General features: G+C 44.3%; 1 protein-coding gene across 1 annotated transcript in view; it reads left to right on the top strand.

Annotated features, from left to right (window-relative positions):
• The first annotated feature begins 5,791 nt into the window (after positions 1 to 5,791).
• Positions 5,792 to 27,879, top strand: part of LOC120247677 (prolyl endopeptidase) — a 122,770-nt gene continuing 100,682 nt past the window's right edge. Inside the window, exons 1-2 of the mRNA XM_039255688.1 lie at positions 5,792 to 6,039; positions 11,765 to 11,839. Of these exons, the coding sequence (XP_039111619.1) occupies positions 5,995 to 6,039; positions 11,765 to 11,839 (120 nt within the window). The 5' untranslated portion in view covers positions 5,792 to 5,994. The remainder of the gene's footprint in view (positions 6,040 to 11,764; positions 11,840 to 27,879) is intronic.

Below are 27,879 nucleotides of genomic sequence, written 5' to 3'. Positions count from 1 at the left end.
CAAGCAAAAGGAGAAAAGCATTGTCTCTCTTCCTCCCCCAATCATCTCTGTTTTCTCCCTTTGATAGAAGGTAGCCAGAAACCAGCTGACAAGGGCATTTAGGAAATGCAATTTTCAGGCTGCAGCACCTTGCAATACAGAGGATACCAAAGAGGTGTCAAAATGTCGCCAAATGCTAATAGACTAAAAGTCAATATCGTTTCTTTGCAGGATCTGTGATTGTGAGTTGAATCGTGGTTGATTTAATCAGCAGAAGGCCTCTGGGCCTACTTCAGGATGCTTTCCTTCAAAAATGGCCTCTTGTGATAGACAATTCAGATACAGTCATTTGTTTTCAGGCAATGTTTCTGGAGGGTGTTACAGGGAAACTACATTGTACAACTCCAGAGGGTACCATTTACATAGAAGACAATGTAAATGATGCCTCCTTGGAGTTCTTTATCCTGGTGACCCTACTGCTTCCCACTCTCCTGTATTTTGGGCTTATATTTTTTACGGCCATTCTATTGGAGGGATAGAGCCCAGCAAAGCCTTAATAATTCTTCTTTCTTTAGCAGGACCTAGTTAATCTGCCTTACTGGCCTAACTGCTGGTCTCCATGTGGTACTTTTATAAAACAAGGTGATTCTTCTTGGTCCCCGCCCCCTTCAGGAAAAGAGAAAATGGTAAGACCAGTGGGGAGCTGGGAATTCTGTCAGCTACCTTCCAGTAGAATTTGCACTATCAATTACAGAGAACATAGAGACCTTAGACTGTCCTAAGAGTTGGGGCAAACTCTGTATCAGCCAGTCACCCAACGCTAGGTTTTATAGGATGCTAACTCGCCAAAAGTGCAGAGTGTAATGGACTGAAGACCAAAGCTTTCCAACATGTATGAAATGGTGAAATGGTCAAACTATAAATGTCAAATAAGACCTGCCAGTGAACTTGAATATAAGCTCAGTTCTTTAGCATTAACTGACTCAAGATGATACCTGTGAGGACGGCATGACAGAAGCTGTAATAAATGGAAAGACAGTTTGGTTGCTACTCAGTAACTCTAGAGAAAATGGACGTGCTGAACAGGGTGGAGAGCCTCTTATGTGTGGAACAGATATATTGCTTGGTTTAAATTGATGAGGAAAACATCGGGGGTCCATCATTAATTATCCCAGAATTGTAAAAGTTCCAATAGAACCTAACATTTGTAACATTATTATTATTTTAAAGGCTGTAAGGTGAAGTGTTGTTCCATACAAGACTATCTTTCTGTCTGTCCAACTCTGAGTTTCTGCATGTTTTCATGTGCTTATTGTCTGACTCCATATTATCTTTTTGTACTCATCTTCAGCTTTCTTACTATTAGCAAATCTGGGATGCTGTGTCTCTGTCTTGCTTTGTCTATATAAGTTTTCCCCCTCCCCATTTTTTCTTAATCTCCTTTCTGTTCTTATAGCCAATAATTTTGAACTGACGTATTTTGAGTATTTACATACTGCATTTACTGAATACTTTTAAGTTCTAAATTTAAAACCAATGAATAGATTATTTCATCTTTCCTCACATAAGTAAAATAACTTCATTTTACATGTGGGGGCGACCCCTGACTTTTTTTCCCCTAATAATAGACGAGAAAAAAAGATCCCTCTCTCCTGATTTAGAAACACTTCTAACTTGGGAGCCTCATTAGAAATGGTATAAATAAGTTTGACAAACTAAAGCAGAAAAAGACTCCAGATTAATTCTTGATCCACTTTTTATGCCCCAGTTTTTTTTCTTAGCCTGGATTTAATTCAGCCTTAGCCTCTCATTCTGGTGTTTAATTCAGTCAGGCATTAAGTTGAGAAGGAGAGGAGGGGCTAGAGGCCTGAGATTTCACAGCTGTAGTGTCAGACACTTCCCCTGGCCTTTTAACCACATGCCTCTATCAAGAGCAGGGTATTAGAAAGGAACAGCTACAGTTCCTGGAAAGATAAAATCTATGAATTTAGTAAGGACCATAGACCCAGTCATGGCCTCTGAGCCAAATCTGTGCACGTGGATGGTTTAGAAACAGAAGAAAACTGTGGAGAAAGCCCTTTCAGGAGATAATTACTGCCCATTCTCCCCTCCATCTGCCCAGGAAGTATGGATAGCACTCCCCCAGGGGAATTTCATTCTGAATTCCAGAGATAGTTTTGAGGCACCTACATCTCTACCTTATTTCTTTCTTACAACAAAAGAACCTTGGAAACTACATGATCCAATTCTCTCATGGTAGAGATAAAAAATACTGATGATGTGGGGGCACCTGGCTGCCTCAGCGGGTAGAGGATGTGACTCTTGATTTCAGGGTTGTAAACTTGAGTCCCATGTTGGGTGCAGAGATTATTTAATCTTTAAAAAAAAAATACTGATGACGTAAGGACTCATTCAAAGCCAGGGAAATAGTGGCAGGGCCCAGAAGAGAACTTCACTCTTATTCTAGATGCTTTGATACCTCATAATGTCTCACAGAGATTAGATATACAGGAATATATGAGAATTTCCATTAGAAGTCTTACTGGAAAAAATTATATACATCTTTAAGGAAATGTAGCTGGAAATGACTGCATTCCACCCATCAGTAGGTGAGCTAGCTACCTGGAAACCACAATCAAATTAAAGGAGTATGCAGGCAAGCACCTAAGGCATCAGTCTTAAGGTGTGCTAACAGGATGGCATTCTTGTGTGAGTCAGAAATATGTTTCCCCTGGGCAGATGCAGCCTCCTGCCCACAGCCCTTTGTGAGAATACGGACACCTCTTTTTCCAGCTGAATATAGCCAGTGCCCCTGTGCACAGTGTGGCAAGTAGAGAGTAAGATGGATTTCAGTCAACACTTACCCCTTTGGCTAATTACCAGAAGTCCTCTTTTGGAGAGTACTATGTGTGGTTTGGGAGGACTACTGTGACAAGTACTTGGAGTGGGTTTGAGACAGCCGAGCAGCAATAAATATTGCTCACCTGCCTCCTTACTATGGTGACGTTGGTTAACAGAGTGGGGTACAAAGTTGGAGGTCAGGCAATAGAGGGCCAGCTGCAGGCTTCCCTGGAGGTCTTTCTATGTCTCTGCCAGCCCTACCCCCAGGGCCTGGTGTTTGGGGAATGGCTGTAGGTTAGAGCATGAGTTAGAAGTCGAAGAGCACCCTGGTGTTTATTCTGGAGGTAGAATTTCCATTTCTGAGATGGTTCAAATACCTCCCTTCTCTTCATTTTCTGTGGACGAGGTAGAGCATGGACTTTGCAGTCAACTGACAAATTTGAACCTTGGCTCTGTCTTAGCTGTGTGAAGACTTCAGACATGCCTTTAAAGCTGCTGAGATTCCTTTTCCTCGTCTGTAAAATGGGCTTTTTAAAGGAGGATTAAAGTAGACAACTCCTGTCTCATAGGTGGCAAAGGTAGGTAATGTACAAGCAATCTGGCCACAAAGAGGGGAATGCGTCTTCATCTCCACTCCACCTCACCACAGTCGTAGACAATCGATAGCTGGCAGCCCATTGCACTCTCTGTGCCACATACAAACCTTTGTCTTTCAGGACCCAGAGGAGCTGGGCACTCAGGATAACTGGCTAGAGATGAACAGAGGATGATACCTGAGGTTTGATTTGTCCTCTGGGTACCACAATTCTCATAATTTCTACCTTTCCTGCTAAAATTAAGCCCTGGGAAAGTTTCACCTATTTATGGGTATCCTTGTAGACCACAGAGTACTCCTACTTGTTTATGAAGAAGTGTGATTAAGGGGCACCTGGGTGTCTCAGTGGGTTAAGCATCCAATTCTTGATTTTGGCTCAATTCATGGGATTGAGCCCCGTGTGGCATTTTTTGATGACAGTGCAGAGCCTACTTGGGATTCTCTATCTCCTTCTCTCTCTGCCCTCCCCACTTGCGCTCTCTCTCACGTTCTCAAAAATAAGTAAACATTTTTTGAAAAAGGGTTGATTAAGACTGAGAGTTGGCATCAGAGAGATCTGAGTTTGAATCCTGGCTCTATTTTTTACTTTAAAAAAATAAGGATTTGTGAAGTTCTGGGCAAAAGTCAGCCCCTGTTTACCTCAAGTATAAAACTGGGATATTGGGGGCATCTGGGTGGCTCAAGTCAGTTGAGTGTCCGACTCTTGGTTTTGTCTCAGGCCATGATCTTGTGGTTTCATGAGTTTAAGCCCTGTATCAGGCTCTGTGTAGGTAGCACAGAGCCGGCTTGTGATTCTCTTTCTCACTCTCTCTCTGCCCCTTCCTCACTCACACTGTTTCTCTCTCAAAATAAAAAATAAATAAAACTTAAAATTGGGTTAATATTAGTTATCTTATAAGGTTTAAATAAGATAATTTCCTGGCATATAAGAAGCATTCAATAAGCATTAACTATTATCGCTATCATTGTTATTAGGGGAAATCTGCTGGGTCATGTGATCCCGGGCTGCTTTTAAAGACCCCTCCTCCCAGAGACACACAAGTGGCAGAAGCATTGGGAAATGCCTGGCAGTCCCGAGGCCAGGACAGGCAGGCAAGGCAGGGGGTGGTAACTGGGATCAGGAATGCAGGACTGCAGAGCACTATGTCTGTGTCTGCTTGCACCAAGTTAGGCATCAGTACTGTGAGCTTTCCCAAAACTGAAGATTCTCAGCTTGCCCAAGGAGGGGGTTTGGGAAACAGATAGAAGACATGTTTATCAATTACCCTGCCATGAACAGAAACACTGAACTACTATGTGTGAGCCATGGAACTGGGGCGATAATACAACGAAACAGAACACACGAGTTTACAACCATGACCGTGTCCGTTTGGAATTCAGGACGGGAAGGACTTTCTGGTCATACCCATGCCATCCTTTCAGGACTTTGAAGAGGCCAGGAGTACATAACACACGAAACACACGCACAGCTGTGAGGATTGGGGCTTTAAAACTTCTTCCTGATGGTCCAGAAGGAAAGATCACAACACATATCAGTAGCCTAGGGATAAAGAAACAGAACTAATAAAATGTCATGACTTCAAAGTCAAGCATCTTGTCTACTACTGTTTCTGCCACGGGGACAACAGTAGGTGCTCAATAAAGAAACACATTGGCAGGAACAGAATTAAGGAACTGGCAGGATGAACAAAAGACCCTGATGCTCCCACCTGGGTCCCCTCTCAATTGGTAAATCTCAGATAAAGGCTCATCCATTGTCCTACCAACACCTCAACGCACCTCTATAATCTGGATGCCCCACCACCCAGTGCCCACCAGAGATTTGGAGTTAAGGGAGATCTGGTTCCTTCATGGTTATTACGATCCATTATCCCTTCCAAGTCCAGAGACGCAGGCAGTGAAAATCAGGCCACCTCAAGCCCACTGCTCGTAAGGCTGCAGAGAGGTCTCTCTTTGCCGCCCCACCACGCCCAGAAACAGGAAGATGGGGGAGTCGATTAATAAGCGAACCCGCCTGTTCACGCATAAACTCGGCAGTGGCTGAACCGACTGCGAGGGAGTTCGGGGAGGGCGGAGGCGCGGTGGTCCCGGGCGGCGTGACCGGACGTGTGCCCCGCGCGGTGTCCCCGGCCCGCGCGGGTCTGTCTCCGGCAGGGGCCGGGCCGGGGGTCCCCGGGCGGCGGGCCGGCGTGGCCGCGGCGTGGCTTCGGCGGGGTGGCCCGGGTGCCCGGGCGGCGCGGGCGCGGCCGGCGCTCCTGCAGAGGGAGCTGTGCGCCCGGCCCGGCGCACGCACGGCGCCGCCCGCTCCCTCTTGCCGCCGCAGCCGCCGCTGGGCCCGCCCGCCGGGGAGGGGCTCCCGGCCTCGCCGACAGTTGCTTCCTGCTTCCAGCACGTCCTCGCCGCTCGCCGCCGGTCGGGTCGTGAGCGCCCTGGCAGACAGCCGCCCGCCGCCGCCGCCGCCGCCGCCGCCGCCGCCGCCCGCTCGGCCCCTGCCGGCGCCCCAGCCTCGCCCCTCGGCCGGCACGGCCCGCTAGCGCCCGCAGTCCGCGCCTCCCGCCGCCCCACGCCTGTCCCTGGCCATGCTGTCCTTCCAGTACCCCGACGTGTACCGCGACGAGACCGCCGTGAGTACCCCAGCCCTCGCTTGCCGCGGGTGCCGCCGCCCGCGGCCCCTCTGCCCGCAGCCCCTCGCCCCCTGCGTCCCTCCCCTCCCCCTCGGCCTTTGTTTGCGACAAACGGGCCGGGGGCGCCCGGCTCCTCCCGAGCCGCGGGGCCCATGGTGGCCCTCACTGGCCGCCTAGAGGCGGCAGAGCCCGAGGTCGGTCGCCGCCTGGCCGCCTCCTAAAAATCAATGGGGTCAAGGGCAGACACCCAGGTAAGAATGGGCGTTTGACGGGATTGGGAAGACGAACGTGCCACTGCTTTTTGACTGGAGGAGGCTCTTGCTTAAATATGGTGGTAGGAGAAAGTATGTATGTGTGTAGATGATGTAAAATTTAAAAACAAAAGCAAACTTTTTTAAACTTCCAAATGTAAAGTCCTTGAAGTTCATTCATTCGGTATTAAAATGTGTTTCGAGCGCCAGCCCTGCCCCAGGCCGGGGTACCGGGTACTGGGCGCTGGGGTTGCAGAGACAAGACCGAGGGCTGGGGAGGGTGGAGCAGTGACCCCGTAGGGTTGCAGTGCTGATCCAAGTTTTCCTAAACAAGAAAAGGAGTTGATGCGGGTGAGAGGAGGGCTTTAGAAGGGAGAGGGGATGGCCTTTTTCAGAATGAGTTTGTTTTGCTTAGTGGAAGGGTTAGCCATCATTTACATAAGCTGTGGATTAGCTCAGGGTAACTGTTGAGATCTAGTGGGTGGAAATCTGGGCAAACACCCTTTTTGTGTAAAAATTAATTTGGCATCTTAAGAACTGGAATGAATCCAAATGTTGTGGGCTTGATTCTCTGAGGAGTAGCCAAATATCTCAGATTACTTAAAATAGAATCGGAATAAAAAAAAATTTTGTATATATAGATCTTTTTTTTTTTTTTTCTTTTTTCTGCTTCCCCTGACCCCGATTTATGCCGGAACGTCTGTACTTCAAAGCGCATTTTACTCTGGGTTAAAAGGTACTGAGGCTTTAAAGTAAAGGACATATTGTTTTAAATTAAGACTTCCAAGTGGCACTGATGCATTCATGGTTTCTTTGACCAGTGGCCATCTGGAAACCATGTTTTCTCAGTCTATGCAGCTGCTTGCTTATTAAATTTACTTTAACAGCCCAAGAAGCTATATTCCTGTGTTTCAAACGGTTGTCTCCTTTGTGTATGGAAAGTGATCCTGCTGGAATGGAAGAGGGCAGACCAAGTAAGAAGACCTGAGTGCTAGTGTTGGTTTTGTCACTCACTAGCTGGATGCCTTTGGGCAGATCGCTTACCCGTTATGGGCCTTCTTTCTCATATATGAAATATTAGTACTGGCTTGGCCAACCACGGGGCTTAGGACTGACTTTTGCAGTAAGAATATCATCATTCATTTATTCGTGCCAGACTTTAGAAATCAGAAGACCTGTGAATATCTCAGTTCAGTTCCTAAGGATCTTGCACAAGGTTTTCAGGATAGATGAAAAGTATAAAGAACTATCTGTTATGTGGCTTGATAAGTCTCATTTTAGGTTTGTTTTTAGTTGGGATTGCTTCTTGCTTGGTTTTCCCTATTTGGGTTATCAAAATCCTGTAGTTCTTGAAAGAGCTAAGTGAGGATTTTACGAAGACATCAAAAAGATTTTGAACTATTAACTCAAAAGGTGCCAGGGATTTTGATATTCTCCAGTTTCTTCTCACCAAAGAGCTCATGAAAACCCTAAGCCTCATGGCCAAGGGAATATAGCTCAGATCTGGCTTGGACCCTGCTCTGTCTGTGGATCCCATGGTATACTTCTCCCAGCTCTGAGAGCCTACATGGAGTATCTTTTTACTGTGACCGGGTCCTGATTACTGAAACCTTAGGCTAGATTTAAGCACTTGCTCAAATTGTCACCTTGATTTCTAGGTTGGGTTTGTCTCTCTCCAGCTGGTGCTAGAGATTGTTGTAGTGCTCTCTCTCTGTCACTTGAACATTTTCAGCCATATACCAGTTCTGCTGAACTGTGGGCTTGGATCATGCAACTATTTTTGGTGGATTTCTGCCCTAATGAGCAGAAATTTGGAAACCATGACACTTCTAGTGTAATACCATTGTCTGTACCCACAGCATGTTGCTGTCAGGAAATTCAGGCCGGTTACAAGGGTTAGAAGAGTGTGTAGGATGAGTGGAGAATGCAGAGGAGAATGGGATTAATTTCCATCAGGGGGAAGAGATCATATGTGAATTGAGCCTGGAAGTTGGCCAGTTGGATAAGGTAGAAAGGACATTCCTGGCCGTGTGACCAAAATAAATCATAGTTATGTAGGGCTGGACAGTCGTGGACTTGCACTGTTTGCAGGATGGCAGTAAGACCTTTGTGGCTGTCCATGGGTAGATAAGCTTGGGTGGGGGGTGGAAAGAAAAAAAAGGAAAGTGGGGCCAGGTTTGATGGGCTCTGCCTGCTGTGTGTAGGACTCTGCAATTTATCCTGAAGTCAGCAGGTGAGCTATTGACTAGTACAAGTAAAATAATGAATAGTAACAGTGCCTTCTCAGGGCTCTATTTTTTAATTTTTTTTTTAATGTTTTTTTATTTATTTCTAGGAGAGAGAGAGAGAGAGAGACAGCGTGAGCAGGGGAGGGTCAGAGAGAGAGGGAGACAGACTCTGAAACAGGCTCCAGGCTCTGAGCTGGCAGTCAGCACAGAGCCCGACGCNAGACAGACTCTGAAACAGGCTCCAGGCTCTGAGCTGGCAGTCAGCACAGAGCCCGACGCGGGGCTCGAACCCACGAACCGCGAGATCATGACCTAAGCGAAAGTCGGACGCTTAACCGACTAAGCCACCCAGGCGCCCCTCAGGGCTCTATTTTTAAAGTCTTTTGGGGAGATGAGGAATGGCTGGCAACTTAAATCAAATAGGAGAACCAGATACTGCACAAGTTGAGTTCAGGGGATATGTCTATGAGTCTACCCCACTTGTAGGGTATGGTCTTGTAGAAGAAAAAGTAGGGGGCGGGGGAGTAGGGTGGCGGCACATGGCTCCTGGGATTGCCTGTGGGATTGTCTTGGAGAGAATCAGTTTCCTGTCCTGGTTAAAAATGTCTGCCGAATAACTGCCCTTAATTGGCATCAGGTGGTAATGCTGGTTCTGGGAAGACGGAGCTGTTTCCTGACCGTAAACACCATTCAGGAGGCACCACTAGGTTCTGATAAGCGTCCAGGTGTGGACCTGCCCATTTACACCTGATCTGGTTCAATAGCAAGAGGTTAAGGCGTTAGCTTTAACCCCTTTGGGTTAAAGGCTTTGGGGTTAGCTCAAAGAGGGTCACGGTTCTGCTGTTTATTAACCACCTGCCTTTTGACAGTTGCTTTAGCTCGCCCCAGCCTTAGTGTCCTTGCCTGGAAAAGGAGTTAGTAATAGCTTCACAGTGAGGCACCCGGGTTGGAATCTGTGGAACAGTGTTTAGTTCACAATGGTCTCCAAGTAAGCCATAAATCTGCGGCCTTCACTCTCTCTGAACTGCATTCCAAAATCTGTAAAATAGGAGTCCATCCACTCTCTTACAAGGTTGCTTTAAGACACCGAGCACAAGGGGCGCCTGGGTGGCTCAGTCAGTTAAGCGTCCGACTTCAGCTCAGGTCATGATCTCACGGTTTGTGGGTTCGAGCCCCGCATCGGTTTGTGGGTTCGAGCCCCGCATCGGGCTCTGTGCTGACAGCTAGCTCAGAGCCTGGAGCCTGTTTTGGATTCTGTGTCTCCCTCTCTCTCTGACCCTCCCCTGCTCATGCTGTCTCTATCTCTCTCTCAAAAATAAATAAAATGTTTTAAAAAAAATTAAGACACCGAGCACAATAATGTGGATATTTAGCGAATGTTCATTGCTTTGGATCTAGTATTAGGCAAAATAACATGATTTCCCGTGAGTCTTTTTTGCTTTCTTATGACAAGTTAAGTTTATGGATACGGCTGAGTATTAGGAACATCATAATCGAGGAACAATTTTAAAGTGTCTGGTGTGTCGCTTCTGAGGAATATTGGAGAAAAGCTGTTGGCAGAGTGCTTTTAGTCCCGGCTCTGGTTCTGAACTCGGTGTGGCCCTGGGCACATTGCCATCTTGTGCCTCCCATTGCTCCTAAAAATGTTGGATTGGAAGGTCCTTTATAACTCTAAATTTTTCTGATTTCTTATTGTCAGAGAAAAAGAAGGTTATTTTAAGCATATTTAAAACCACTTCAACGTGTGTAAAATGTAAAAGACTTGCAGATAAGAAAAGATACAAAATTTTCATTGAGTGGTAACAACTAACATTTAGAGAGCGTTTCCATAAGTGTTCAAGATTGCTAATTTTATGAGGACTCTCAGACTAGAATGAGAGAGTCTAGTCTGGTTTTATGTCCCCTGTATTTGTCGATTGTTTGATGAGACCAGCTTCTGAGTGTTCCACCTTAACTGCCCATTCTTCCAGGTGTACATTTCTCCAGGTGTTCTCTCACCTGGTACCAGCTGAGGAGTGATGAGGGCCCTTTGCCGAAAACCTGGGGTTTTAGGCACCAAGAGGTCCTTCTTAACTGGCCAGCAGCCACCCTGGAACTTTGACCAGCTGGAGACACAGCAGGCTTTCCTCTTCCAGGAGATCATTTGCCTCCATTAGGGAATAGCTCTTAGCTTTTGATGTTATAGACATAGCAAGCAGACAGATTAAAAATTCTTCTGAGATCCTGGTATTCACGAAAACCTTCTATGAGAAACCGTCACTGGAATGTTGGAGTTGTTCAGAAGAGATTTACTGGAAAGATGTCCATATGCTTTCAGTGAGATTAATCAGGATAGTATGAAATGGAGAGATTTCGTAATGATTTTTATCTTTGGAAATTTTCTTTAGTCATCATCACCTGCAGATTGGTGACTCCCAATCGCTCTTGGAGCAAGGGTCAGTTTCCGAGGCCAGGCCCAGGAACTTGGGCTTTTCAGGAGCTCGAAGGTGTTTCTGACGCTCAGCCCCCTGTGGGAGCTGAAGCCTTCCTCTCTGCCCGGCCCTGCCTGCACCAAGCAGTTGCCTTTCTTCAAATACCAGGGTGGTCTGAATGGGTGATGCCTCTGGGCCTCTTTCTGTAAGCATTTCGTAACAATACACAAAAGGGAAGAAAGGCTGCAGTTTTAGAAATGTTCTTTCATGGCGCCTACGTCAGCTTTTTTAAAGCTGCCATCAACTAGAATCATTCTACCACACGTTGGTAACCTGCTTTGTGGCAGTTTAGACTTAAAGACAAAACCAGTCATATTATATGTAGCAGGGCGATTTTCTCATCATTAGTAAGCTCAGCAAGAACAGAGAAGAAGCAAACCAGCACGTGTGTGGTGGTTCCTTCACAAACATGCCCTTCTTGTGTCCCTGGCGCATTGTGCGATTCTGTGCTTTGCCACTGACCACACATTTTCATGTTTCTTTAGCACAGCGGCAGGCCTTTGTTTTGTGTTGTACAGACAGAGCAGTTCCCTATTCTGACCTTTCATCTTTTTTCCTTCTCCAGCTAAAACATTCTTTTCATGACGGGTGGCTTGACACCTTTGAGAACCTGCCAGCTTTGGTTCATGTGGTAATTTGGGCAGACACGTTGCCAGTGAGCCAATGGGGTATTTTGCCTGTCCTTTTCCTATTTTTCCTCTGTTAAATTCAGAAAATACTAATTTAATTGGAGGCTAGACACTAATTGTCCAATACCACATTTTGTCTTTTGCAGGTACAGGATTATCATGGACATAAAATTTATGACCCTTATGCTTGGCTGGAAGACCCAGACAGCGAGCAGACAAAGGTAATTGGGGCTTATAATTAAAGATAAGGTGGTCTTAGTACCTTGTCCCAAACCCTAGACATTAGTCGCTATGGCTTTTCCTTTCTGGTATCTTCCAGTGTTTTCTGCTGTGGGATGGTGAATATACCTGTTGGTACTACAGGTATATTCTTTTGTCAAATGATCCATGGGAAAAAAGATGAAAGAGCATTTTTTGTCCTGGAGAAAATAAAATGTTTGCATTAATGTTTATGGTTTAGGGTAACACTGATGAAGCAAGTATTTGAAAGTAAAATGTGAGAAAAGAAGAAAATTGATTATACCAGGTAAAAATGAAAACTTAAAGAAAAATAATGTGAAGGAACCGTTCCCTAAAATATTTTTTCCAAAGGAAAAAAAAAATCCTATAAAGTTGGCCCTTGTACAATCTGGGGAGAGGAGGGGTATTGATCCCCACCCCTCGCCCACAGCTGAAAATCCAACTGTAACATTTGACTCTTCAAAAACTTAACTACTAACAGTCCACTGTTGACCAGAAGCCTTACGAATAACAGAAACAGTCAACACCCATTTTGTAAAAGTATTCTGTGTTGTACTGTTTCAGTAAGTTAAGATAGAGAAAAGAAAAGGGTATTAAGAAAATCGTAAGGAAGAGAAAACACATTTACAATCCTATACTGTAAACATTCCATGTGCAGGTGGACCCACACAGTCCAAACCTGTGTTGTTCGAGTGTCACTTAACTGTATGTTGAACAAATATCAGGTCTTGAGAACTGAATGCTTGTTCTGGATTACTTACTGATTTTAATGCAACAACAATAAAATGAACCAAATTGTAAATACAAGAACATTCTTATATTTTAAAGAAGTAATGGGGTGAAGGGAGAATTTTCTGCTCTGCCAAAAAATACAAACCTTTCCTATTCTTTTGGAGAAACACATCATATTTTGAGCTGAAGTCTTATTTCATTAATGAAACTGCCCCCGAGTGCTATGACCCACAGATGTTCTGTCATCCTTGGAGTGCCCAGGACTTGTCATGTGGGACTCATCCTTACATATACTGTATGTGGCTAATCAGGTTTGCTTGGGTGAGGGGGTTGAGTTTCTCCAATCCATCTCAAGTTCCTTGACTCCTATTTATAACTATATTCACATATTATGTAGTACATGGGAATATGTATACTATTTCTAATATGCTTACTATTCTGGAAATTTATTTGAGCTTCCTTAGAATCCCAGAGTACATTTCCCATCTTTTAAAAATGCAATGTGTTAAATACACTCTGGCTGGTTTTCCAGGCCTGTCTCCATTAAGCCTGTGTCTTAGCTCCTATGTCTTGTGGTCCCTTGCCACCATAAATACCAGCGTTCTTTGGAGAACGTAACTCAGTTTTCCAAGGCAGTTCAGATTTGCCAGGAAAGCATTCCCTTCTGATGTAGGCCTGGCTAGTGGGCTTGGGATTCTCCCCTTGTCCATCCCCACCTCCCATTCCCACCTGGTTGGTCTGTGGGGTAACAGATTCCAACATCTTTATATCCTTGGGAAAGAGCTTAATGAGGAAAGGAATGGGGCAAAGGGCTTAGCCAGGCATGTGGTCTGAGGAAGAGGAGAAAGTAGAGGCAGGAAGAGGTTGTCCTGGAGTAAATCCCATGTCATCTCTTTCTTCCTTCGTTCCGTGTACTGACGTGCCTGCTTTTCTTTTTTCCGCCCTTTCCTGTTCCTTCTAGCATGTATGTCCTTTAATGCTCACTGTAGAAGCCCTTACAATTTCTTCCCTACCTTTTGCCCTTGAAGTAAGCACACCACCATTTTGAGATTTTCTAATGGTTTTTACTTATACCTAGAATCCTTTTTATCTCCCTTTCCTGACTCCTTTCAAGAAGACAAAGTTCTCATGGGTGAGAATTATTGGTATTTGGGTTTTCAGTTCTCTTTCACAAAGCGTTAGTTATAAAGGTGGATGGATACAGATTTCACAGTGAGAAATAGATGGGGATCTTTAGGAGTAGGTGGAGGCTCTAGCTCTGCAGGGAAAGCTAGGAGGCGCAGGGAACAGATTTGGGGCTGCCTCCTCACCTCGACCCTGCCAGGAACGACCTTGATCACTCGGCATTGGCCTGAGCTGAGACAGGGATTGAGCCTGGGAATAGAGTCACAGGCAGCTACCTAACCTGAAATGGATGAGAAGCACCAGGAAAGGAGTGAACTTCCTGCGTGCATCTCTTGGAAAACTGCTCCAGGGACTGTCTCTGTGATGATTACTTTGAGGTATTAGCTACAACCTGAATTTCTTCAGGCTTTGATGGTGACTGAGGGATTCAGCAGTGGCCGAGTGACCCAGTTTTTGCTTATGTGTTAATGAACACAAACTTTGCTCTTCCTTAATTGATACTGGCTGTCCTGGGCTTGACAAGCCACTTATTAGTAGATGAAAAACTTCGCTAGTGATCTTACAGTCCACATTTGCTAGAAGCTAATGAATATATGCTGTTATTTTTATGGCATACATTTATTGGGTGCTTACTGTGTGCCAGGTACTCATTGGTAGCTTTGCATCCCCTATCATTTAATTCTCAAAGCCTAAAGCAAAGCTTCTTATTTTCCCCATTTTATAGATGAATAAATTGAGTGACTGAGTAATTAAGTAACATGCCCAAGGTCACTCAGCTAGTAAGTGTGGAGGTAGCCAGGTGGTTATCAACTTTACTTTAAAAGACAAAAGGAAAAAGGCCCTGGGTATAATCGCTTTGAGGGGCATATATTCATGTCCGTGCTTGCCGTGGGAGTTGGCCCTCCTCCTGCGGGGACTGTGGGTGGTGGCCGCTGTGCCCACCCTGGCATGTGCAGACAGCTTCCCTTGGGTGTCAGAGGGCTTTGAACCTTTGCCTCCACGCTGCAGTCTTCCCACACACCCTGCTCTCTCCTCTCCAGACAGGCTCCTTTGACCAAGGCTAGTAATAGCATCTGGTTTCTGAGGAGTTAAATTTTGGTCTCAGACCAAAATTTTTTCTAATGTGTTTTTTTTCTAATGAGCAGAAGAGCAGCACAAACGTTTTCTGCTCACGGTTAGACACATATACACAAAGGTGTATTAGTCATATCTTGGTGTAAAGAGGAATATCTTCACGTAGCCTCCAAAACAAAGAAAAAGCTGCTTTTTCAGTAAAAACCAGTCAGGAAGCGAGGAACATTTGTCACTCTTTTATACTAAAATCTGAAATGCTATCAGGAGGTCTTTGATTTAATCTAGTGTGTAATATGGGTTATCCATTCCTGACAGTGACTGGCATTTAAGGCTTTATCCCTTATAAAAGAGTATCAGAGCAGACTTGTAACTAAAAAATTCTCAGAAACCAGGGTAGAGGTTGTTGAATCTAGATGAATCCTTTAAAGCTGTCAAGGCCCATATAATCCTGTTTTATAGGAAATGCTCCAGATTGTAAACGATCCTACTCACAACTCACTTGACTCTCTGAAGCAAGTCCAACCTTGATGTGAAAACTCGAGATACTTTGTGAAGAGGACACAGACCAGCCCTGCCCAGTAGATATATAATACCAGCAACATGTATAATTCAAACTTTTCAAGTACCCACATTTTAAAAAGTACAAAGAAACAGGTGAAATTATTTTATAGTCCTATATTTAATTAGTATTTTCAAAATATTGGTCTCTCAACAGGTAATCAATATAAAGTACTATTAAAATACTTTCATTTTTTTTGGAACTAAGTTTTTGAAATATAGTGAATATTTTACACTTCTAGCACATATCAACTCAGAGTAGCCACACTCCAGGGGCTCAGTAGCCACATGTGGCTAGTGGCTCCTGCAGGGGACAGTGAAGATATGAGGGCCAACCTTTCCTGTGATTAGAAAGAGTATAAATAAATGTTAGTAGATTTAAAAGAAACTTGAATTTATCACAGGAATTAAAGAAGAGTTTAATATTAATACAGAAATGGATCAAATAAAGCTATATAATTATCCTACTTAATATTAAAAGGAAATTAAACGGGTACCTGGGTGGCTTAGTTGGTTAAGCATCTGACTCTTGATTTTGGCTCAGGTTATGATCTCGCAGTTTGTAGGTTTGAGCCCCGCATCAGGCTCTGTGCTGACAGCATGTGGAGGCTGCTTGGGATTCTCTCCCTCTCCTCTCTCTCTATGCCTCCCCCACTCTTGCTCGCTTGCTCTCAAAAATAAATAAGTAAGCTTTGAAAAAAATTAAAATCTAAAAATACGGTAGGAGTTACAGTGCTTTATCAAGGTGACATCTCATTCAAAACAACAACTTAAATACTAGGCTAAATGTCTCTGTCACTACTACTTTTATATGTTCACAAAGCTTTGACCAGTACAATAAAACATGAATTAAAATTTGGAGAGAAGAAAATAAAAATCATGAATTACTGATAATATGGTCACGTATCTAGAAAACCTAAGGGAAACAAATGAAAACTTACTAGAATTAATGATTCCATAAAGTGATTATATATAAAATAGTATGTACAAAATAAATACAAAACTGTCCGCTCTCGTATATATCATCAGTAATGAGAGACTAACCCATCTGAGAGCAACAAAAAGCAAACACTTGGGAATGAAAAAGTGATTTTGTGCCTACTGGGAAAGTAATAATGCCACTTGGGAAATACAGAGATCTCGAAAAGGGTCAGTATGGGGTGTTCTTTCTTTCTTTTTTTTTTTAATTTTATTTATTAGAAAAATTTTTAAGTATATTTATTTTGAGAGACAGAGAAAGAGAGAGAGAATCCCAAACAGGCTCCGCACTGTCAGCACGGAGCCTGATGGGCTCAGACCCATGAACCATGAGGTCATGACCTGAACCGAAACCAAGAGTCAGATGCTTAAACCAGCTGAGCTACCCGGGTGGCCTGGGGAGTAATTTCTAATAGTGAGCATTTTCCAACAGTAGTGTAGTGTTTAAGTAGAATATGTTGAATCTGATCAATGAAGTAGTAGAGGCATCTGTTAAAATGTTGGGCTATAAAGATTGCATGCTAACATGAAAAAGTGATTATGGTAGGATATTATTAAGTGTGAGAAGGGTAAAAATCATGGTGCTCCAAATGGTTACAACTTTAACAGTGACCTTTGTAAAATGATTCTAGGAGAATCTATATGGGAATAGAAGCGAAATAGCAAAAATCAGATAAAGGGAAAGCTCTGGGTTAAAAGCACTTTGGAGAGCTAAGTATGACTCTTAAAGTATTTGAACCATAGTGAAATCTTACGGGTATAAGTGGAACACCAGGGTGACCTTGGAAATTTTCAGCATGAAGTGCTAGAGAGGGAGGTTTGCAGTATTAAAAAACTAAGTAGGCCCCAACAGGCAGTTGGCTCCTACCTCCTTTCAACAGGCTTTTCCAGTGTGTCCTTTGCGGATCATGGGAGGCACTTTGGAGCAGTCTTCCTGCATGCCAGTGTTTGATGCTGAGGTTAACTTCAGCCTTCAAACTAATAATGAGGCTCTGCTTCCCAGTCTTCCATCCACTGACATTAACGTGCACGTAGTCGACATCCTCATCTTAACTTTCCAGATTTCCTTCCTAGAAACAAAGAAGCAAACCCCAAGCCCCGAACTTTGTGTAACTTTTTGTAACTCTTTCTTCCTCTTTGTTGGTGTCCTGGTCCCTTCAGGGATGCCCTGGTCAGTTGTTATTTCCGATTTTACCATGGGCCATCTCCCTCTCTTCCTCTGTCTGTTCACGAGTCACTCTGCATGCCCTGTGACATAGCTGACCCCCTTCCTTTGTCACCATACCCGGCAATATTGCCCATCAACATAGACCAACCTCCTCATGAGCAGCCGTGGCCCAGTTGTCAAATCCAGAAACTTCCCAGGCATAGTTCTTCACATGTGGACCACATGTCCAGAGGAGTGGTGGAGACTTGTGTGTGTTCTGTCCAGGGGACTGCTCTGCCGTTTGGCCCTGCGTTGACTCCCAGGTCCCCAGACTCTGCTTCTATTGCTTTCACGGCTGAGGTGGCAATCTCACTTTGAGGTCACTGTGAGACTACTAAATGAGCATTTGTCCTGGCCTCTCTGTTCACTGTGGTGCAGTCATTTCACCCTGTTTGCTTCCCTTCCTGAGAGTGATAAATTCCTCTTTATATCCCCAGGCTCGTTTGCAGCCCTAAGGTCCAGACAGAAGCAGTGTCCTTGAAAGCTTTTGAGGAGGCTCTCCATCTTACCCCATGTTCTTAGTTGCATATTTCAGAAGTTGTTACTGAGTTACTGTAGGGGAGATACACAGAGAATGAAGGGATTTATACCTTTCAAGGGATAGCCCTCTTAATTGTAACTGTCAAATTGACTTTTTAACTAATTGTCAAATCTGCCTTTAACAGAAACTCTGTCCTGGGACTTTGGTACAGCAGTAACTAAGTGTAGACTATGGTCTGCCTATACCTAATGACTAATTTTGTTTTCTCCCTGAGAGTGGCCCGAGGCAAAATGAGAGCGACAGCAAACTGCTCTGTTCCTTTGGTGGATTGTGAGAGAGAACGTTGGTGAGAACCAGCAACAACAAAACAAAATAGTTGCTTTAGTTTATATCCATTCCTTCTGATAAAATAGAATTACCATCTGTTTCAGAGAAGATCGAAGGAATACACAGCATAGGTCTTCTCCAGGACGTTATTTGCTCTCTCTTCCCATTCTCCAATTGGGCTGAATAGTTCGAAGTAGCTCATTATAACTGCTGACAAGAGGCTGGGGGACATAAGGAGGGGGACAGGGGTCCTTCAGTCTTTCAGAGTAAGAAACCTGGACACGTCACTTTTCCCTTCTCCTGTCCTTGCACTGTTTCTGTCTCTGGCAGGCAAGACTTAAATCTTAAATGACTTCTGATCATCTCTAGGATATTGAAGTAGCCTAGGATTTCAGAGTAGGTATTTTACTGTCACAGAGGTCAGTGGAGAACACAGTTTAAGGAGGTCAATACCTGCTTTCAGGCATCCTTCCTGCCTAGTGTGAGGTCTGTTTTCTTGTTCATTTGCTTGGTTTTGTTTTCATTGTTAAAGTTTAGCTCTAAAAGTGTGTAGTGTGAGGAGTTTCTGCTCTGTCCCGGTACCAGTCTGGCCTAGCTCTTCCTGGACACTGGGCTCTCCCTAGCATGGGAACCAGAGCCAACGTGTGGAAGAACTGGCTTGGAACTAGGTGAGCAGAATTCATTTGTCCAGTTGCATTTCTGCCTCAGGCCACCACGCTGTCAGGCTGCAGAGGTTGCTCCCAGGACTTCCAGTGCTGTGAAGTGCTAGTTCAGTGTCTCTGAGCCAAAAGACAGCAGATAGATTCACTGGAAATTAGTTGGTTTGGGTTTGGGTTTATTTTGTTCTTTGAAGACTTTAAGACAAACTGAATATCCACCCTGTGGACAGTTCCTTCATCCTGTGAGCTCGCAGGCACTCCTCATGTTACCTCTGTTGGGAAGCAGTGTGGAGGCAGAGAATATTTGCCAAATGGGACTGGAAGTCAGCACGCACAAATCAGAGCTCTTGGTCTCCCGTTTTCTCATCTTATGACCATGGAAGGCTACCTAGGCTGGATTCATTTTATTCATCTATAAAATGAGTATTATTGAGGTCAGTTCCAAGGTTTTACTGACCTTCACCTCAGAACATGCATGGAAGAATTCATTTTCCATTCCTAGCAGAGGTCTGTATAAACTAGGATGGCGTAGCTTGAGGCACTGCTGCGTAATCGTACTGGGATGTAGACCTTCAGACTCTAGTGCTCCAGCCGCTCAGTCAGAATGTCGAACTTCAAAGACTCTTCTCTTTATTTTCATCCAGGAAACTAAGAAGGATTTCCTTTCGAAGCCTAGGTGTGTAAGGTAAAGAGGCTTCTGCTCTGCACACTGGTGTTTTTCCATGGGACTGTGACTTCTAAGTGAGGTTCCAGTGTTCTGAAGCGTGATGATTAAACTAGGGCAAAGATTACCTTAAAGCTATTTGATAGTACGTCTTTTAACTGGGGCCTTGTGAATGCCCTGGGCAAAGTTGGCCTATGAAACACCCTTCCACCCATCCATTACTGTTCCATGTAAGAACCTGGATTGGCAATTACTACTGTGCTGTCCATTCTTGAGTGGAAATAGGAAGGGCTTTATGTAAATTTGTTACCACATATTATCTAAGGTTTTAAATATCTCACTCATCACCACCTTTGGAAATGTTTATCCTTATCTTAGTTTGTAAATATACCTCTTATAAATCCACAGTTGAAATATGTAATTAGGGGAACAACTTCCTTTTGATGTATGGATGGGATATCCATATCAAAAGTATGAGGAAGTTGCTGGTACTGGACCATCCTCTTTTCTAAGTGCTACTGGCTCTTTTTCTGTTTCCTCATGCCTAATAACCAAGGTTTGTTTGTTTGCTTGTTTGTTTTTAAAGTTACTTATTTTGAGAGAGTGCACCCACATGAGCCAGGGAGGGCCAGAGAGAAAGAAAGAGATAATCCCAAGCAGGCTCCATGCTGTCAGTGGAGAGCCCGACGTACCCGACGTGGGGCTCAAAGCCATTAACTGAGATCATGACCTGAGCCAAAATCAAGAGTCAGACACTTAACTGGCTGAGCCACCCAGGCACCCCTGTAAATAGGGTTTTGATGTGAGCAGCAGAAATGGATTCTGGCCAACTTTAGCAAATAGGGAATTTATGGCAAAGATGAGGCCAGCTCCTGGAGTAGACCGAAGGGCTAGGCTTGGAACAGACAGGAACCAGATAGTTCTAGGGCTCCATGGCAGAAATTCTAATTTTCACCCGGCACTGCTAATGGCATAAGTGATCCTCACTTATTCAACTGTCTGTCCCTTGTTTAGTGATTCTCCCAGGAGAGGGAGTTTTGATTGGCCAAACTCCAAATGTGTGCTCACTCCCTGGCTGAACCGCGGTAATGGGAAATTTGGTAGAAGCCCCAGGGACCCTCTTGGCTTCCATACCATCAAAGCTATCTGGAATTACTGTCTGCTAAGAAGGGAAGACACTGGAAAGGAAAACGGATGCCAGCTACCCCCAATGCCACAGGTCTTCTAGTTTCTTCCTCTCTTCCTTCTCCATATGTGTTTGTTCCCTTCCCTATTCCCTGTATTTTCTCTTCTATCCAAGTTTACCTGTATGTCTGCTGTGGCAAGCATTAGATTAAATTGGGAGGAGGAACAGACACACTGTTATAAGCACGACGGATGTGGCCCCTGCTGGCATGGAATTTACATGCTAGCACAGGAGAACAAAGCCACTTAACCTTCGAGCTGCTAGAGTTCCATGCTGAAAGAAGGCTGAGACACATCTTGAGTGTAGGGTGGGATGGCAGCCCCTGTGTTCAACACCAGGGAGAGCTCCATTCTGGAAAAATAGACCCCAGACCGCTGACAAAATGCTGAAAGTGCTTGAATACATTTAACAGGGACATCTTCCCTGTGGGCAGTTACTCGGCTTTGGCTTCTAAATTTTTTTAATGTTTTGTTTATTTCTGAGAGAGAGAGAGAGAGAGATGGTATGAGCAGGGGAGGGTCAGAGAGAGAGGGAGGTACAGAATGTGAAACAGGCTCCAGGCTCTGAGCTAGCTGTCAGCACGGAGCCCGACGTGGGGCTTGAACCCATGAACCATGAGATCATGACCTCAGCCGAAGTCGGACACTTAACCGACTGAGCCACCCAGGCACCCCCTCGGCCTTGGTTTTTAATCATCACGGTGTTCCTATGAAAAATGCTGATAGTAGATATGTTTGGGAAAGCCATTGGTAAAGAGCTAACAACTGAAGAACTGAGATAACTCTGACTTCTCCTGGCCATTTCCCGCCCCCCCCCCCCCAAACATAGCTGTCTAAAATCCATTCACCACCCCATGTTGCCATTTCCAGGGAACAAAGCACTAAGTCATAAAAATCACCTTCCTCGGGCACTTAGTAAAATATGGTGTCTAAGCTATAATTCTGGAGCATCTGATTTCAATAGAAATCTCTCTCTCCCGGATAATTCTTAAGGTCCAGAAAACTTGAGGAAACTCCTTTAGAGGATGCTTAGACATAGTTAGAGAAAGGTAGTAGCGCCTTGGTTATATACCGGGTCCATTTTCAAGGAGTCAAAGTCCTAGTTGATGCCTCACTATTGTTTATAGCATCTTTATAAATTGGAGGGACAATGTTTGTGATTCTGATGTTTTCCATTGAAAGATACCAAGGCATGTGTTAGAATAAAGACTTCTGGGACTCTCCTATGTAATGTTGTACAGCACTGACCATTTCAATCTGCTGTCTTTAATCATACATGTGATTCTTGGGAATTCTAGTTCTGCCTCTCTAAAATCTCATTGCCTCCCCTCCCCCCCTTTTTAAAAATCCCTGCTGACACTGCTCTGGTTCAGGCATGCATAGCCATTGTGCTAGACATTCAGTAGCGTCCTAACTTGTCTCCCTTCTTCTAGAATGTTCTTTCTACCTTGTACCTCCCAGCAACTACTGGGAATGCTTAGAGATCTTGGGAGCTGCTTATTCATGGGAAGACAGTACAATAGGATCATTTAATGAGCAGCTTCAGAGGTAGAAAGGTTTGAGTCTTTACACAATTTCATCAGATGTGACATTGGTCATATTTTTTAACCGTGCCAAACTTCAATTTTCTGATTTATAATTTGGAGCAGACTACTCTGTAAGGTTGTGGCGAAAATTCAGTGATATTTGTGAACCTTGCAGCAAAATGGTAGACACAAGTAAGTGCTTGATAAATGTTTGCCACTGCTTTATTGTAGAGCAGTTTAAATAGCCCTGAAATTATCCGCTTGGTAATTTAGAGCTATCTGGGACAAATTCTTTTGTTGCAATTAATCCTTAGGCTCTTTTCCTCCACTTTCTTTCATGGGTTATTGCCCTGTTCAGACTTTCTTTTTGGATCAATTTTAATCTTTTGTATTTCCTAGAACATTGCCCATATCATTGAGAGTTTAAAATGTACCAGCACAGGGTTATGTGTAATATTTCTTACATCCCTGACTTTACTTTGTCTATGGCTATATTTCTTTATCATTTCTGATTTTGAGTTTCTGTAACATCTCTCCCCTTTCCTTGATTAGCTTAGCCAGAGCTTTGGTTGAATCTGTTTATTTTTCCTTTAAAAAAAATTTTTTTTAAAAAGAAGCCGTTTGAGGACTTAGAAGTTATACTCTTTTTATTTTCTAGTTCATTAATTTCTTCTTATGTTCTTTTGTTACTTTAAAACTTTGATTTGACTGTTTAGTTTCATTTCATTTTCTCATGTACTGATAAGACACCGTGTGTGTAGATACACCTTCCTCAGTTTTGCCCTCCGGGACTTGGGCAAACTTGGGGTTATTTCCTCCTCTCCCTAGGCTGCTCGTGTTCTCCCAGCCTCACCTTGCTCGGCAGAAGAGCCGGATTGGTGGCTTCTGAAACCTGACTCACTCCAGCTCCTATGAAAAAAGGAGCCAAGTGGCTGTAATTGGTGACCAGGATGTAAGAGTCCTTAGGCACAGCCTGATTCAGGAGTGCACATGACCTTTCTGTAAACCTGTCTTTGTCCCTTAGGTCATCTGCCTTCCTCTGATTGTTTTGTTTTCCAGGAACCTCTCCCATGTGTAGGGTAAGATGGGCTTTGCTCTTTCAGTTTTACTCAGTCCTCATGACCCCAAATCCCATAAGATAACTTCTGTCTGCCAGTATTCATGTCTGTCACTGAAAAAGGATCCTGGTTGCTTTGCCTGGGTTCGTGACTTTTTTGTTGACTGCCATCTATAGAGAAGAATCGATGGAAAGACTGCTTACAAAAATGGATAGGTTTTCTTATATAAAGAGTGTAGAAAGGAGTTAGCATAGTTAGAATACAGAGGTGGCAGTAACGTCATCTGACACATGGTGCGAGCTACTGATACTCAGAAACGGTAAAATCTAATGGAGAGAGAGGGTAAACCACAAACTTCCTGAAAGCATAACTGTCACTTTCCAGACCCAGCTTTTTTATTAGTACGCAGAGCACTTCACCTGTGCCAGACGTACCTCAGCTGTCACAGTGTGATTGCTGTCCTTCAGGACAAGGCACGCCCAGACACCAGCACTGTGTGCATAAGTCACGAAACAAGCCTTAGGACCTAGTGCAAGCCTCATCCCGCATGGGTGTTCTGCCTGGCCCTGGTTCAGTCCCTGGATCTAGAGCTGGGGTGCTCAGATGGCCTATAGAGGTCACACAGCCCTCCCCCAGTCTGTCTTCTCAGGACAGGACTTCTCAAAGGTACAACAAGAAACAGATATCACCTCCAGAAGTTATGCCACATCTCATGAATTTTAATTCTTAATAGTCTTGTTTTTCTTGTTTTCTAAATATTCTGGTGGTGGTTTGGATTCCCTTATTGAAAAAATAGTTATTCAAGAGAGGACGTATATGCATTTAACTTCTTCATGATCAGGTTTTTAGTTAGGTTTGGATTTGAGGTAATCTCTGTCCTTGCCAGGTTAGTAGCATGTGCCCCAAAGGACCGAGCCAAATGGGGTTAAAGTTTCAGCTTTGAATGGACTTCCTACTAGTGACTAGATTTGAGAACAAGACTTGACTGTAAGGTCAAGCTGATTTGCCCATATGGAATGGGCAGCAAACGTGGAAAAGAGACCTGGCTGGGATTCTGGAAGGCCCTACCTACACTGTTAATTTCGTGCAGCTGGAAGCTCAGTGTGAGCCTTCCTTACCTGAGGGCAGACGGTCCCAGAGAGAAAAGATGGACCCACTCAGGGCTTTTAATGTTGAAAGACAAGCCCAGTGGATTTGGGGGTCTTACCACTTGAATTCAGTCTTTCTCCTCCTTGGGAATAAGTAAGTAATGGGTTTGTGGGGCCAGGAAGAGAATGTGGCCTTGTGCTTTTATTGTGACCTGAACCAGCTTTTTTTCTTGTAATTTAAGATTTCCTTTGTTGTCTGAGGAGCTGCTAATTATTTTTAAATGTTCAGTGAGACTGGAAAATATGGGACACTCTTTTCTCTTTCTATATATATATCTATTCCTTATATTAGTCTTATAAAATACATTATTCCATTCCTTTATAGTCTCAGTTTCTAGACCTGTTTCCTGAAGCAGCTGCACTTAATTTTCTGTTTGGCATGACCTGCCTTCAGTTTGCTGTGTGACTGTCCAGCCTCTCTGGCCCTGGGTCCTGGAGCCTCATGGATGAGCGTTGCCGCCCCTTACCTTCTTTTTTTATAAGGCTGTCCCTGCACTTGGAGAGTCATATCTGAATTCTGCCACACTCCCAGCAGTGAGAAGAGACCCACATATGTGTCTCCCTCTGGCCTCCAGGAAACACGCAGCCTCCTTGTGCCTGGGACCGTGGTGTTCTGCCAGACCTTCCTCTGACACCAGCCCATTTTCTTCAGAAGCCCCTGAAAGTTGCTTTAACCAGGTATTTGTAGCAGAAGCTCCTATGGTGGATAGCACCATTCCTAGTTTTTATTGTTTATTTGGGAAGAGTCGAGGTTGATGGCCATGCCCAAGTCGGTGTCCTATAAGACTTCCTCCTGGTCATCTTGACACCTGCCTGCCCCATACCCTCTCACCCCTGCCTCATCCTGGAAGTGGTTTCCCTTTTATTCTCTTGTAGTGTTTCCCTTTATCCCTGACTCATCTGTTTAATCTTATGTTATAATTGTGCTTTGTATATATAGCTAGTTAGTAACTGTATGCTTCATTTTTACTCATCTATGTATGAGTTGTGCTTATTGAAGGACTTGAGGTACTTTGTGGATTAAAATACAGTGCATGTGAGGACAGCTTGAAGAAATTTTCTGAAGACGGGGTAAAGGAATCTCCAGCTCCCAACCTGAGTGACCCTTTGCCAGGTAGCTCTTCTTTCCTTTTCTTTCATGATGGTGAGAATATTTAAGATGAGCTCTTACCAGAGTTTTGTGTGCAAGTACAGTCTTGTTAACTACAGGCACAGTGCCATGCAGCACGTCTCTAGAACTTACTCAGTGTGCATAACTGAAATATTGCTTTGCTGTGGAGTTTTCTAATAGTCAAGGGAAGCAGGAGGTATAAGCTGAGCTTCTTAGTCTTGGGCAGCTATTCAGTGCGATCACATCCATTCATTGCCATAAAATCTGAACTGTTGATCTTCTTCACAGGCTCAGCTTCAGGTGTCATTAGTGGGCTTTCTCATTCCAGTCACTTTAACAACACTCTGGAATTGACTGTGGATGCTGAAGCTTCTTGAGGAGTGCAGAGAATTCTAAGCCTCCTCACCCTGCTCCTATGTTATCAGGGAAGTCCTCTAGTATTGTTCTTCTCTATCCTTGCTCCTTTTCTCCCTCTCCCCCAGTTTGTTCTAATTTTTAGACCAAGAAGCCAGACCGTTAAATCCATAAGTGACCAAGAAGGTATTTTCCTGATTAAAATACCAGAAATCATATCAACAGTCTGTGGAACCCTAAATTTCACGAAGTCCCTTTATAAAACATTTGCTGCCTTCATCATGAGAAGGATTTGCCCAAGTTATAAAGCTGCACGTTAAGAAAGAATTTGAGACTTTGAGGAATTTGAACACTGGTTTTACATGTAGGTCTTTGACTTGGAAGGACACAGTCTTTAAAAACTGCTCTATTTAGAGTAATTAATTGACTTATCTCTGTGGGTGGGTGGGTGACAAAATTGGTCATAATAATCCTAGAGTTGTTTCATTATTTAGTAGCCTGGTTTAACAGTCTTATGAACATTGGAAATGAGAAAAGCAAAAGTGTCTGCTTCAGTGTGAGATGGTTCAGTTGTGGCAGTTGTGTCTGTACCATGAGACATCCAAAAGAAGCGATGCAAGATAGAAAAGCAACTAAAGAATACAGTTCCACCTTTCCGAAGAAACGAACTGAGCACGCATGTTTCTTGGACTCACCTTGGTCCTACCAGAGCCAGAATAAGGCCTAGATCAGCCTCAGAGAAACACAAACCAGAAGGGTAAGGGAAACAGCCCATAGGGTACCCTCCTCAGATGCCCCTCCAGTGGAAGAAGAGGCCCAGACATCTGCCTTAGCACACTGGAATCCCAGGGCGGGAGCCCTAAGGGCCTAGAATAATCTGATGAGGCCCTTCTGGGAAATCGCCACCAAATCTGCACACTAGCATTCACTGTGCCCAGTTTTCTGTCTGTTCCTGGTTACAGTGGTCGTTCCTGTTCCTTTTAGAGACCAGCCATTCTACGTGGCCTCAGCTCTCAATGGACCACTGGACCACCTTCCTGACTTCCACTTTTGCTTCCCTAGTCTATTCTTCATCCAAAGCAAGGGTAGATTTTTTAAAAGATAAACCAGATTTTGTAACTGTCTCCTTGCCCAATCATAGCTTGTTTGCCCCTAGAATGAAGATTCAAACTTTGTAACTGCCCACAGGTGCCACGTGATCAGCTCCTGCTTGGGTCTTCGCTCCCTGTCACTCATACCCAGCTTCACTGTGCTCTCTGCTGTCCTTCAGACCTGCAAGCTCCCTTTTCCCAAGTCCTGCACTTGCTGTTCCTTGGTCTGGGACACTTCTCCCATCTTTACATGGCTGCTCCCTCTTGCCTAGCCTCCCTTAATTCAGAACTTCCTCAGAAGGGCCTCCCTGGCCACCCTCCCTCCCGGACCTAAGTGTTCTTCTTCCCAGTGCTTCCCACAGTCTGTGGTGAAGGACTGGTTTTTCAGTTTCCAAACAGATATGGATTGATGTTTTTGTAAAACATAACAAAGATGTCACAGTGATGTCACATTGCTCATAGCGTTCCCTCTCAGGCTCTGTCCTCACCTCATCCCAGGCAGTGGCTGGCAGCTCAGGACCAGCACAGGTTGCAGATGTTCATGATTACCCTGCATGTGGCCTTTGGACTAACCGTTGTCTGTAAACCCCAGTTTGTGTTTTGTCTCCCTGCAGTATAATGTTAGTGCCACGACGGCAGGGAGCTTGTCCTGGACTTGTCGTCTCTCCATCTACAGCGCCAAGACCGGTGCTGATGCACGCGAGGTTTTTATTAAGTCCTTGCCGATGCTGTGGGACCCTGAC

The sequence above is a fragment of the Hyaena hyaena genome, unplaced genomic scaffold (assembly GCF_003009895.1).
Source record: "Hyaena hyaena isolate Hyena2069 unplaced genomic scaffold, ASM300989v1 scaffold_538, whole genome shotgun sequence".
NCBI lineage: Eukaryota > Metazoa > Chordata > Mammalia > Carnivora > Hyaenidae > Hyaena > Hyaena hyaena.
This window is presented reverse-complemented; position numbering and strand designations above follow the sequence as displayed.